Source organism: Chelonus insularis, unplaced genomic scaffold, assembly GCF_013357705.1.
Source record: "Chelonus insularis isolate UGA/USDA-ARS -01 unplaced genomic scaffold, ASM1335770v1 contig_66_pilon, whole genome shotgun sequence".
In the NCBI taxonomy this organism is placed as follows: domain Eukaryota; kingdom Metazoa; phylum Arthropoda; class Insecta; order Hymenoptera; family Braconidae; genus Chelonus; species Chelonus insularis.
The window spans coordinates 305,323-320,183 of NW_023276695.1; the positions used below are offsets into that span (position 1 = coordinate 305,323).

Genomic DNA, 14,861 nt, shown 5'->3' on the forward strand with positions numbered 1-14,861 from the left:
AAATGAGAAAAGCATCTTCTTCCTCACTTTACGATAATCTTATAAAATTCTCGTTTCTTTAAATGAATGAGATTAAGAAAAATAATGAAAACACCTGAGTCATATCTAGTGTCTTGAAGGCATCATTATATTTTTTTTCATAATTGTACTAGTATCACTCGCTGAAAGCCTATTTTCCTACAAACACTCTTTCAGAACAACTAGTTTTTTTCTGTAGCCCTGACTTAAGTGATTAACATCTCTACTTAGTACTATGTGTACACACACATGTAACAAACTATTCAATCTATCTACAAAATAATAGGTCAGATGGCGTTTTTCTAAGTACATATGATACCAAAGCATATTATCAACTTATGTAATGTATAACTCAAGTATAATATAAATTACTATTAAAAACCTTCATTAAGTTTTTTATGCCTCATGGTGATGTGTAATTGATCAGAAAAAATTTAATTACTTGGAAAATTATAAATGATTAAGTTACCAATGAACTTAATCTTCTCTAACTCTAAATAATCATTGATAGTCATTTTAGTTTACTTGAATACTGTCATGATATCATTAGAAATAAGATCAAAGCTTTGTAATTGTAACTTTGTTACAATTTGATTACTACACTGCAATTCCATGTGAATTAAAATAGTTCACATTAAGTGTGTTCATGACTGATTTTCAATTCAAACCTTCCATTATTTGAAGCAAAATGGCTTAAATCACGAATTTAGTCATAAAATAAATATCAGTGACTATTTACTGATCTTTAGCACCAAGTCCATCACTGAATGTATCAGTTAATCTGATTGGCATTGATAATCAATGAATTGACATTAATTTGCAGTGATTTTTACTGATTAGTTTTAAGAGAGTAATGTTGTGTTCAATAATTCATTTATCATCTTAACCAAGCTTTAAAAATAATAACCTATTGTTTATTATTACCAATGATTTTTATCACTTCTTTGTTCATTATTCTTATTGATTGAAAAAGAAAAAATTATAGTCATAATGGGTTTCATTATACTCAATATTCAATTTTTCTCGTTAAAAATAATATATCAGGTGATTAAAGCAACATGTAGGGATAATGATAGTGCTTTTTATTTAAAACACACTTCTACTCAACAAGCCATCACTATTAAATACATAGAAATTAGTATATAGGATGTACAATTGTAGTATGTAGTCACGCTGCAGGATAGTAGTGGGCAGACGATATAGAAATGCGCGCGCGCCAAGTAATCGCGCGGAGTCCTCAGACTGTATCGGGTGGTTAAGCTTTGAACATTCAGTCCTGTCGAGAATTCTATCAAGAGGGTTGTGTTGACATTGACGTTCTGTTTTGAACTTTCGTGCACATTTATTAACAGTCAACACCCCATGCAATGCGATTTTTTGTGCTGGTGTTTTCGTGAAATTTTGCGAAATATTTATGACTCATATTTGTGAAAAATATTGACTCATCATCTGCTTTATTTATCAAAAATCATCTCTTGAAACGTACAAAAAACGGCTTGCAAAAAAATTTGCAACTATTTTTTGCAAAAATCATAAAAGTGCAAAATTACAACGAAATTAAAAAAAAACAATAAGATCAGTTTTCGTGAAATATTTATTAATAATGTGTTGAATATTGTAAATATGCGAAAGTATTTAGTGATGGATGGTGCTAATTCCTAGATCTAGAGTTTTGAGTTTACATTGAACTGATTATTACATCAGCATCTAGAGTCTAATGTTCAAATTGACTTGATCATTTTACGGAAATTTTTGAATCAAATCCTGATAAAAAGACATCAATAGCTGGTATTTGATCAACATCATTAGCTTTAGAAAGACTAAGAAAGTTCGAATTAAAGTATTCTAATCAACTTTGATCAGCATGAACAAAAGAAACTCAAAACAACGAAAATCATATCAATAATAACAGCCAATACTTATCAACGAAAGCGTAGAGTAACTTGTCCGTGATATTATATTGTGAAACAAATTGAAAACTAAAAGCGATTTAATCCATAAGGATGCTTCTACGATGTCTAACTCACCAGGACTTAAGTCGGGGTCACAGCAAACGGGCACGAAGCCAAAATCGAAATTGGCCAAATTAACAACTGCTAGATTTTCCCCTAAGAAACAACAGTCAATACCGTCAGCATCTATTAGTGAAGTTATTCCAGCTAATTCCATAAGTTGCTCATCATCACCAAAACATCATCGTCAAGCTGAAGATCTATCCAAACAACTTTTAAGTAACAATCGACAGAATGTATCACCAAAGTGCTCACCAAGACACGTTCAAGATTCTTCTAATTTTACAAATTTCCAGCAAAAGACTTTAGAAGACGACATGGGTTTATCGTATGACTCAGCTTGCATGCTTTTGAATGCAGAACCTGCAATATCCTTTTTAGAGTTTGAGACTCTCTATAATTTAGAAAAAGAATTGGATCTAACAAACAGAGATACGATTGCTGAATTAGATGATAAATGTATCTTTGGAGGATGGTTTGGAACTCGACGTGGAGTTTATACAGAATTACCAGATCCTGGCAGGAATGTTGAGTGGATTCCAAGAGGTCAAGTAGTTGCAACATCTGTTCAGGTACCTTCTGAAGGATTTAGCTTTGCACCTGGATGGTCATTGAATCCTGAACATTTTTATCAGTGGCAACAACGTGGAAAAAGCATTCAGCAGGTATTACTAAGTGCTTATTGATGTTAAGTGTTTTTTAATAAAACTTTATCAAATTTCCATAGCTACAAAATTAAACAGATAAGCTGTCAATTGCACTGTTTATTCATCTGTTTATCCTGCTGTCAAGTGGGCAAATGATTGGAAATATTCAAATTTGAGGGTCAATGTGGGTGGGTAGAATTAATCGGAAAACCGGAAGCAATTTAGCCTATCTCGATTTCACCACCACCGCATAACCATTAAGTCGTATGAAATGTTTTCAATCGGCCAATATGTTGTTGTTCTCATTGAGCGATACGATCTGTTAATTATTTCCTTCATTTATTTTTCCTCCACACGGTGGAAAAATTAGTATTATTATAATACCTAGTAGGAATAATTATTGGTGTTTGTGTTGGAGTGAATAGGGGAGTAAACAAATTCAAGGTTGCAGAAAGGGTTACTAGTAAATCATCCTTAATCAGTTTAATATGCATATATACGGAGCGATGTTTATCTAGCTTATTATTCACAGAATGGCAACAATAATTACAGAATCAGCAGTTTTTTTAGGATTTTGATTACTTTTTGGGTTGTTGGAAGTTTTTCTTTCCTTATCATTTTTGGAGGCATTACAAATGTTGAATAGTTGGATTTAAATTAGAGGTAACTAATTATGATAGTTTTATGAGAATGATTAATGTTGGAGATTTTATAAAGATACTTTGTAGAGTTATTTTTGAATTTTAGAGGAAAATAGTAAATGTTGGAAAAAATTTATTTTTCAATTTAAATTGGAACAGTTGAACTACTGGAAAGTAATTTAACTGGAGTTACAATTCTATATTTGAACGGATGAAGAAATTTCAATTGTTATTTAACAGAATTTATTTTACAATTGAAATTAAATTTATTTTTTGTACTTGCATAAACACTTTTTTCTTTTTGTTTCTATTAACTTGATTCTAACTATGATGTGAATATCTAGTATTATCGTTTAAATATTTAAACAATAGTTTTTTTATTAAATGTCTTTCAAAATATTGAAAAACTTTAAAACCAGTCATAAACTTTTATGTAATTGAGACCAACTATAATTAAAATTATTATCACCTCTGTAACTAATTCATTTTATTTAATAAACTTTAACTAAAATCATCTTCAAGTGAAATTAAAAACATAATCAAAATTGATATAAGCTTTTTATTTCTTTATTTATAATTTGAAAACTTTTTTTCTCTTTAAAGTAGTTTTACTCTCATTATTGTTCGTCATTAATCTGAAATAAAAAGAGAAATTAACAGTAATTCCAGTTGCTATTTCCCCTCGTAAATTTAGAACAAAACATTTCCGAAAACAATAATTTACACCATAAATTTATTTCACTCAATTTTCCTGCTAAAGTCATAAAATAATTAATTCATCCAAATTCTTGTTTTCTCCAGTGTAAGTACACTTAAATGAAGAAACATTTTGCGGTGAATGCCTGTAAGAAAATGGGTAGAGCTATTAGAAATGATGTGAGAGCATGTAAAATTGGCAACGGTTAATTTTATGGTTGCTGGTCCCTTGATGGAGTGTAATGTTCACCCTTATATAATCCCAGAGGCGTATACGTTTCTAGTTTCAACCAGGCCAAACATTTTCGCGGTGGATAGATTTTCGAGGATTCTCAGCAGTGAAAGAGTCAGGAAGAAGGGAGACGTAAGGGCAAGTCTATCAAATATGCCGCCTGAGGGTGTGAAAATACTTTGATCAACCCTCAGTGCACCCTCAGAGTTCTCTTGGTTGCTCCTGTACGATATTTACTCTAAGGGTCTCCTGTTGAGACGATCTACCAGCATCTTTCATGCACCAAACGTCTCCAGCTGATATATATTTTATGTGTGATAGAAAAAAGAGAAGAATTATATTAAAGGACACGAATTTTGTGCTCCAGGAAGACTGAGATCAGAGAAGTGAAAGAAAAAAAATCGATTGAACATCAAAATTTTTTTTGTTAAATCCAATAAGAGCATTTTGAACGTAACACTTTCAACTTGTTAGTAACCTCCAGCTCAAAACGATGAAAAATTTTTTCTAGAAGTAATAAGAATATGAAGTAAAGAGTCTTTTTTCTTCGACAAACTGATAATTTAGTTGAATTAAATGACATAAAAATTGAAAAAAGAAAATACCTAAGCTTTCAAGAAGCTTTTTATATGAATTTTTATTACGATATTTTCAACAAATAATAAATTTTTAATCAAAATAAATTCAATCAAATAAATTGACTGAAATTTGAATTAAACCAAACATTCACCAAAACTTTGTTTAGCTCAAATATCAGTTCAGTGCACTCGAATGCATTTATCATCATAACATTTAATATTGACACTCCCAAAATTTCATTTCTACTTTTTTGAAGTGAAGGCAAATAAAAACCTTCCTTTTTTGTTATCAAAAACTGTTGTAGTCAATTTATAAATAAAAAGGGAGTTTTTTTTACAATGCAAGCTCACTTCAAAGTTCAAGGGATCATATTTTTCTTATTTCCCAATTTATGACGAGATAAAAGGCGGAAAAAAATGTAAGATTTTTCAAAGTAGAGATTACGAGCTTTCAAGTGCACTTCAGTCTATTAATATTTCATAATTTCTAATGGAAATCTAAAGTATCTAGATTTTATTTTCAATTTTCAGATGATTTCTGCATTTTTATTGAACAGAGTATTTATACATGGTTAACAATATGGCAATCGATTCAATCTTCTCTTTTTAGTTTGTTTCACTTTCACTCTACTGTGAAATTAATTCAACAGCTTCAAAGACAATCATTTGACTGAATATTCAACAATGCCGAGATATCGACAATCTCGTTCAATTATTATTATTTTTGCATTGTTAAAACTACTACAAATGATGTTATTAAATCGTTGAGTTTTCTGAGAGTAGTTGCGATATGCGGGGAAATGTGTAAAACAATTTTCACAGGGTTATAAATTGGCAATTGATAAAGAGTCGTAACCGATTTAAGTCGTGGTTTGAAGGGTCGATAAAGAGCGAGTAGGTCGGTCCCTGGGTATAAAGATTGTGTAGTTGCTCTTCTGTAGCAATTCCTGTCTTATTACTGGAAAAAAAAGGATGACTAACACAATAACGTTGTTTTCAATTCATGAGTCATCTATTGCTTTCCATTGTTAACATGAAAAGCAAAAATTATTTATGTTGTAAAGAATAAAAGAAACATTAAATAAATGAACATAGCTGAACAATTAAACAATCAAATGTCTTTACAACCATTATATTAGTGAGCGGTTGATAGGAATATTGTTTTTATAAATGTGATTGGTTTTCTTGTTTTATGTTGGTTACAATCGAATAGAAAAAACAGACAGATTTTACGAAGTATTTTCAATTCAAAGTGCTCTGAATACACGATAAAAAATAACTATAAAATGGCTTCCATGTTGAATACTTGTTTTGTATTTTTACCAACACTTTTTTAACTTGTAATAATTTTTTTTTGCCAATAAAACTAATCACATAGTTTTATATTTTAATGTCAATAATGAAATTTTATTAATAAGAGTAAATTAAATATCTTTGAATATTTTTCATTTGAAAAAAAGCTGTTCTTTATAGTAAGAATTTTTTTCTCTTTTTTTTTCAACATCAATTTGGTTCTCTGGAATTAAAAGCTCCAGTAATCCTTCCATTCAACGAAAATTATCGTATGCTCGATTAGATTGTAGGAAACTGCAGCATTGAAGATAATATAAATAAGTATTGTCATTTATAGAGTATAAAGACAGATTTTTCTCTTGATTTCTGCTTATTCAGACAGGGAAAATGTCCAACATGTATTGGACACATATACCAAAGCATAGACGTAAAAATTGGGGTCTATAAAAGTAAAGATAACCGGATAGAAATTGGCTGAGAAAGAGAAAGAGATGGAAAATATGAAAGACGTAGGGTCACCCTAAGCGAATGTCAGAGCTTGTTAGAGCATTCGAAACAAGTTAACTCCTCCTTGCACTGCCCTCAACTAAAACTAGGATGCGTGAGTCGAAAGAATTATAGCAATTTTCGTAGGCACCTTAATTTAGTTTATACTTTCAATTGTTGATTGTCGTCGTAAGTGTAATTCAACTAAAAATAAATTGGTATTTGAAGAGAAGAATATTCTGAATTACTCTTGGAACTCCTCTGGAAGAAATATTTATTACTAAGAATTTTTTTATTTATTTCGACGATTTAAAATAGCATTTGCTTATTCTATGGAATTGCATTTTAAGAAATCAGATTTAAATGAAAAATTCACGACGAATTCCATTTTTATAATAAAAATTTAATTTAATTTCCTAGAAATAGTTTTACACGGAAATGAAAATTTTATTCAAGTGAAATTGTTCTTGTAATTTTTTTTTTATCAAAAATGTTTTATTTATTAACTTGTGTTAATAAAGTATCAAAAATGCTCTTTTAGATCCAATGATAATAAAGAAAAGTGGAAACTTGTGTCTGATTCATACAACCATATCTACTTTATCTGCAGCCATCTTCAATGTCATTCTTGATCTGACAACTTTAAGTAGTAGTTGAAGTAGCGGAGCTTAATCTTTTCAGTGCAATAAAAATATGAATAAATTTTCATTCAGCGCATTTATATTCAACTCAATGAAAGTTAAAAAGAATGCAGTAATTTTTTATGTCAGACTAAGAAAAATCAGAATTTATTCATTAAAAATAATCTATTGTTTTTCTTTAACTTTTAATTATATTAACCATTTTTAATTCATTAATCTTAGAATTTTACCAGTTTAATATATTAAATTAACTATTTAATTGAACTATTTAATTGAAAATTTTTTATTAACTGTCAAACTTATTTAATCAAAAAATTATTAATAAATCTTTTTTGCATTTAAATTAAATAGATAAATAGATGAATTAATTTCTTTAGATTTATTTATGACTTTTTTAAGTAACCATCATCAGTATTAGTTCTCAAAAATGAGTATATCATGATTATTATTATAAATATTACGCTGTCATCTAAAGTAATATATTGCGGATAAAAATTAATATTAAATATGATTCCAGTTGAAGACGATTTTACGACAGTTAATTATCATCATCTGCAAACAAAATACTTATATATATAGAATGATTGTGCAGTTAGAAAGAGTGAGTGGGTCATAAAATAAATGTCGTGACACTTTTCGAAATCATAACTTGAAAGAACGATAACGAGGTTGTATATAATCGAGAGAATCCTCGCATCACCCTTCGCAGAATCTTACGTGATTTATGCATCTTTTTAATTCAAAAAGTAGGCAGAAAAAAAGGACAAGACAATGCGTGTGGACACGTACAACACAATTCCACGCCTATCACACTGAGACTTTGCCTACACGCGGGTGAAAGGAGCATCCAAGTGGGAAGTGACTTCCAGAAGTAGACATTTATTGTACAAGGAAATGTTGCCTACGCGTCAACGAGTGACGTTTGTTGATAAGTGCTCTGCTCGCCGATACAATAGTCAGGGTTGGGCTCTAACAGAGAACCTGCACTCACTTACATTACCATCACCCCTCATACATACATACGCACACATACATATGTTTAATCTTGACTTAATGATCATGCGTGAGCGTAATTCATTCATAAAACATTGCCACGTGCTGTTGTACGAGTTTCAAAACATTTCATTTGTTTTGAATATGATAAAAAACACCCTCATTGTAAAAAATCATTGGGTTATACCAATCGTTAATATATTTACACACGAAAAAATTTTCTGCTGCTGTAGATCTGACATTGGTACAAGATCTGAGATAATATAAGATTTGATATTGATACCAAGTGAGATTTAAAAATTTGGGTGAAATGAGATTACAGAACTTTATTGCTATATTATGTTGCGGCTTGTAGAATATAATTATATTAAGTTGATAATAACTACCGGAAAATACCGAACAAAAGTATCAGGATTGTTATTTGACCTAAAGAATTAAAAATAAGTTTTAAAATTCAGGATACCGAGGAAAAAAGAAGTCATTTACGTATTTACAAATTTCCCCTCTTAAAGAAACAATAAAAAAAAACCTCAGGATTAGAATGGGCAATAAAGTTTTAGAAAAGTAAACGAAACTGGTTAAAAATTGGAATCTCCCCATTAAAACGTAAATACATACGTGTATGGGAAGGATTATTTTTTTACAGTGATTACATAGGTTCAAAGTTTCCCGAACTCTTTCACCAATATGGTTTGAAGAAATCAAATACGTATTTATATACATATGTTTCAAAGAGACAAACAACACGTTCGGAAAAATGTTTTTTTCTATCTTAACAGATGTTGTTATTTAAAGTTATATACAAATTTTCGATCCGATAATTTTTTTAATTCACTGATTTATTTTATTGCGTAAATAAAATTGGTTTAAATTATTATTGAAGATCTCGTGTTTCATTAAACATGAAAGGTCCATGTAATCACCTAAGTCACAATGTACTGTGGCTATTAGAAGGTGCTTAAAATTCATGACAATCATTAACCCAACACTAGTTAAAGCATAATATATATATGTGTGAGTGTGTTATGATTATTGATAGTATTGACATCAAAATAAAAAATGTTATTCCAAATGTAACTCCAATTAACTTAATAAACTGATTAAATGGACAAAATATTCGTTGGCTTATTTTTAATCTGGACAAAGAGGAGATAAGATACAATGGGCACCTCTAAATTGTTTTGATATTTTAGCCTTTGAGCTCGAGTTCCGCTACACTAGGAAAAAAAGTGAAAACAAAGTTTATTTATTCTTTGTCACAACGTGCCGATGCCAATGAAAATAAAGAAATAATTTATGAGTCTTGTAAGAAGAAAGAGTCTCATAAGTATCGACTTACGTTTCTCTTTTATTGAGAGGACCACATGTGACCATCATACTCACGAATTCGCACCCCAATAGAAAACTATCATTGGAGCGACAACAACATTTATGGAAAAGAGGCTGGACATTATGGTTAGTTGTGGGAGGTCCTAAGGGCCTTATTGAGTTTAGTTTGTTTTCAATCGTCCTGTGGAGTACATCGTGTGATTGAAAATTGTTCTTTAAGTGAATAGTAGTCCCAATGAAGGAAATCAGTGCGAAGAAAATGCAGAATAATAAAAGGTAAAACAACTTGATTCAATTAAGTTTAATTATTTTATTTTCTCAAAGTGTTATTGTGCATACTTACCAAAGTAATTCTAGTGAAGAATAAATTAACAATGATATATTTATAAAGAGGTCAATTGATTAATATCTATAATTTTCATTCATTTATAGAAAACGAAAATATCATTGTAGAGAATGTGGATATCAAAGTGATCGTCGTTTTAATATTGATCGACATGAACAACGGATCCACAGTGAATCTATCAAAAAAGAGTGTTGCAGTAAGTATTCTAACTTAATAATAAACATCTTCTTTTATTATTTATCAATATAATAATACTTAACTGTTCACAAATATGTAATTAATTATGTTGTTCATGTTTGTATTATTAGTTTGCTATCAACGTTTTCATAGTAGCTAATTAGTTGATGATAGGGTTAAATTTTAAAATCTATAATAGTATTTATTTTTTGTCATACGTTCACAAGTCAAGTTTATAAATATTTTATTGTGTTTATTAAGGATGATTTGCAAAATCATTTTGATATTTAAAAAATTTATTAGCAAGTAATAAAACTGAATGTTTGTGATTGATTACAGATATGATATTCTTCAGAAAGAGTGATTATTACTATCATATTGAAGATCATCATCCAAACCGAAGATCTTCTTGTTATGTTTCAAGAAGTAAATATAAAATATATAGTGGTAGAATGAAATTGTTACCTGATTATAAAGAAAATGTTAGAAATCGAAGATCGATGAGGATTCAGGACCGAGTAATAAAGAAAGGGAAACCAACGCTAAAGGAAATTTCGATTGAATCAGAATGCGACGCATCCGATGATGATCATATGGATATTGACGATTATAATCAAATGGATATTGATGATTATGATCATATGGATGTTGATGATTATGATTATGAATCTGAAGAATCAACTCATGATATGGATAATTATCAACGAATGGACAGTTTGAATTCCCAAGTATCTGAACAGTGTGAAGATAGTGAATATGAAGAAAGTGAGAACAATGATATTAGTACCAGTAATGATTATTATCAAAATAATAATTGTTATGATGTTAAACATATCCAAGAACAATGTATACATGATTTTCAAAACAATAACAATTGCTCTGGACCATTTGGTTATCAAAAATCTAATTTAAACACAATTAAAGATGAACATCTGTTCCCATCGTTTTTAGTAAACACAAACATAAACATTCAAGAAAATACAAATGCAGTGTCTCGATTACCTTTAAAGAAACGGATTTTATGTGAAATAAATAATAATATTGACATGAGTTCATTACAAAAAAATAATTACATAAAAATAAAGAAAACGTCATTCAGTGATAAAGAAAATCAAAATCCAATTGACATTATACTAAAAAAAAATGAAGGTACAAAAATTATAAAACAGACATTGACTGGTGAACAATCTACACAAATGTGGAATAATATTACACAACTTCAGAGAGATTATTTAAGATGTATTGATTTTAATTTACTTTAAATATTTTAATTATTATTAATGATTACCATTTGATGTAATTTTTTATATCATTATGAGAAGTATTTTTATATAACTATTATATTTTAAGTATGCCAAAAATAGTCTTAATTTTTATTGTATCTGCAAAGCGAGAAAAAATTGTAAGTAGGTTTGTGGCTGTGTTGAGAAGAGATTATTCTACTAAAATATTGAATTTATTAAAGCGGAAAAATATTACAATAATTGTAAGAAAAATTTAAATCATGTTTTACTTTTTTTTTAAAAGTATTAAATAATGAAATTTTAAAAGAACTATGAATTAAAAATCGTACTGTAATTATATATATATATATGTATCATATATATCTTATACAGTATGTACAGTTGATAACATTGTACTTTATTCATATGTAAATTATTCATATAAAGTTAAATCAATTAGCGAAGACTACAGAATAGAAGATATATATGAGTTTAAAGACTTATTGAAACCAAAGTTATTATTCGTTGCTAATAACTCAAATAAGATTTGAGGATATTTAGAAAATTCTTTGGATGTACAGAAATTAATGGAAAAAATATACTTGCTTTTATTTACGTAACAATTAATTTAGATGTTAAGAATTAATGTGAGTATTGATTAAGAAAATAAATTAGAAAATAATACTTGTCAAGAGTTAATAAATCAACATTCCACCTTCTTTTCTTAATCTATTTTTCTAAGCCAAATGATATTTTTCTACGATAAATAAGTTTATTGTAACCTCATAAAATTAAATTAAAGTCTATTTAGAGTTAATAAATTAATTCAAGCTTAAATAAAAAAACAATTGATATCAACTAATGGGTTTCATTATTTCAGAATCTGTTTCTATTCACAAGACAATCGTTTCCCTCATAAATGATTTAAAGTTTCCAACAATTTTATTACAAATGTGTAATGTTTAATGAATGTTTAATGTATTTTTATTAAAAAAATAATTGTCATGTCAATAACTGATAATTTTTAGTGCAATCATTTCCAAGTGATTACTTCAATAATGACTATTATTATAACTAAATCTAAATTTTCGTTATTTATCTATACATGAGCCGTTATTTTTGTCTACTTTCCACCCCATCATGTACCTATATGCGTCTTCCCCTTCACAACAAGAGACGTCGAGACGCCACGTGCTGTCTTCTCCGGTACAGATATTATCTCCCTGTCGACGCATCTTTTTTTTTTAAAGTCACTTTTTATTTTTTTATATTTCCGTAGCGTTGACGAATATTTCGGAAGGAAATGAGGCTAATGCTCTCCCTATATATACATACATTAGTCGTACTCCAATTGGAAAAAATTAGGTTACGAGTTCAAAAGTTTTTCCAGGCTTACTTATTTTTAAAGAAAAAATTGAAAAGAAAGACAATGTCTAAAAATGAAATCTCAACAACTTCTCGAGAAGACTGTGATGATTGACAAAGTTGAGAACCTCTGTAACCAAGTTATCGTCCCCTCGCGAATCAAAAGACAGGAGGATGCAACCTAACTTGCCTCTCAGGACGCGCGAGGAACGTGGACTCAGCGTACGTGTCCTGCAGGAGTAAAGTAGGTATCGTGTACTTACACTTCTCTCTCGGGAGAATCGAGGAAACCCGAACACGACCGCGTTTCCATGGTGATTTACTTGCTTCTCGTGTATATATATATACATATATATATATATGGTATTGTATATACATATATTGCAGCTTATTTTTACACTAGAGAGTTTTCTTTCCTATCACAATTAGCTGCTGTCTACTTTATTGCTTACAAATGGAATCACTTTGTATTCTAATTCAATTTCTTATGTTTTATATTTCTTTTTTTTAGTGAACTATTGACCATTACATTTTTCAATTAAGAGGAAACTCACACAATGTCGTGTCTCATCTTCTTTAATTTCTATAAATCTTTAATTTTTTAAAGCACTTTATATCAATAAAAATTGGAGTTTATGCCTGGAAATAAATTTTAAAAAATGTTTTGTTTTATTCAGTAATAGAAATTTTATTTAACGTTCTTATTGAAATGATGAACACAAAGTGATATAATGTTTTTGATTTATTCTCTAAAAAAGAAACTGTAAATGTATTTACTATTTCGCAATAATTTTTAAAGTTTTATTTTTAAAGAGTATACGTTATTAAAAAAAATGGTCACTTCTATTCTTTCTTTCGAAAGTCACTATCAAATTCAATTGATTTGTTTGCACTTCGAACTGATGGAGTGAAAAACAATGGCTAGAAATAATAGAAAATGTTTTGTCGAAAAATTTGACTGGTTTTTCAATTATCTTAGCATTTTTTTTTCAACTTGTATCAGAAATTTAATAAAAACCGAACAAAAATACTAATGGAATTGAAGAAAAAAATTTTAATAAACGAACGTTATATTTAATAATAAATAACGCTGGATTTAAATAGCATGAGCCCGTTTTGCACAATATGGAATAAAACATGCATTAAATCATTGAAACAATCCTTCTATTTGGAAAGGACTAAAATAATTCGTATGAAACATTAAAAAATTCAACCTCTCCAAGACAAATATTTAGAATCAAAACGTCCTAGAATAATTCATCATTTTGAACAAAACAAACTAAAGAAAAATCGATTATTCTTTTTTAAGATATTAGTATATTTAAAATATTTTTATTCCAATTTTTTTTTTATTATGATGAACAAACTTGTTACCATTGGAGTAGAAAGGAAATATCACTATTCTTATTATCGAAAGTGTTGTTAATAACATATCACTAATCACTAGAAAATATCATGTTCTGTTACATTGATATGGCTATACATTACGTTCTAAGGTTATCGTATCATACAGCACCGACTAAACCATAATCCTTCTTAACCTACGAAGCCAAATGACGTTTAAGTAAGAAAACAGTTCATTGTAAGAGCTGAACTGTTAAGCTGTCGTAATAATATTTTATTTCCGTGCACCTATAATCTCATAGTTATTTCAAAAAAGTACTTTCTCTATAAAGACTTATATTAGAAATCTATAAAGTTCACCTTTGTTGATGTAATCGATTAAATTCATCTGGTCTATATTACTTGTCCACGTCATTATTGATCTATAAGTAGTAATTAATTTTACAATTATCGTTAATCCACTTATTTTAAACATATTACACAGAAAAAGGTATATTTAACAAAAAAGATGATGAAATGACTTTAAATCTACTTTTCATGATCATGTGAGTAGTAAATTAAGGATTTTTTAGTAAAAAATAAAAATTTATTATAATGAAAAAAATATCTAATCACTGACAAAATATTTTAAAGAATTTCTATATAATTCTATTTATTTTCAATATTTAAGTAATAAATTGATATAATTATTCATTTTTCATTAGGTAGTTGAACAAATTTATTTCATGAAAGTCAATAATTTGTATGTCTTCATTAAATCAAAGTTATTCAGTGACTTGTTGCTTTAATATTTTAATTTATATAAAAAATGAATTTTCATGATATTTATATTTTTCCACA

The 14,861-nt window shown here is 28.6% G+C and overlaps 1 protein-coding gene across 3 annotated transcripts in view; it reads left to right on the top strand.

Moving 5' to 3' along the window:
- The window catches only part of sick (sickie), a 101,671-nt gene that overhangs the window by 17,097 nt on the left and 69,713 nt on the right, over positions 1-14,861 (top strand). Inside the window, exon 1 of one of the 3 annotated variants that reach the window (XM_035089452.1) lies at positions 1,897-2,695. The exons of 1 other annotated variant lie outside the window; for it this stretch is intronic. In XM_035089452.1, coding sequence (XP_034945343.1) covers positions 2,033-2,695 — 663 coding nt within the window. In that variant the 5' untranslated portion in view covers positions 1,897-2,032. Of the gene's footprint in view, positions 1-1,896; positions 2,696-14,861 lie in introns of those variants that run through there. One more of the 3 variants, XM_035089453.1, reaches the window with a different exon arrangement.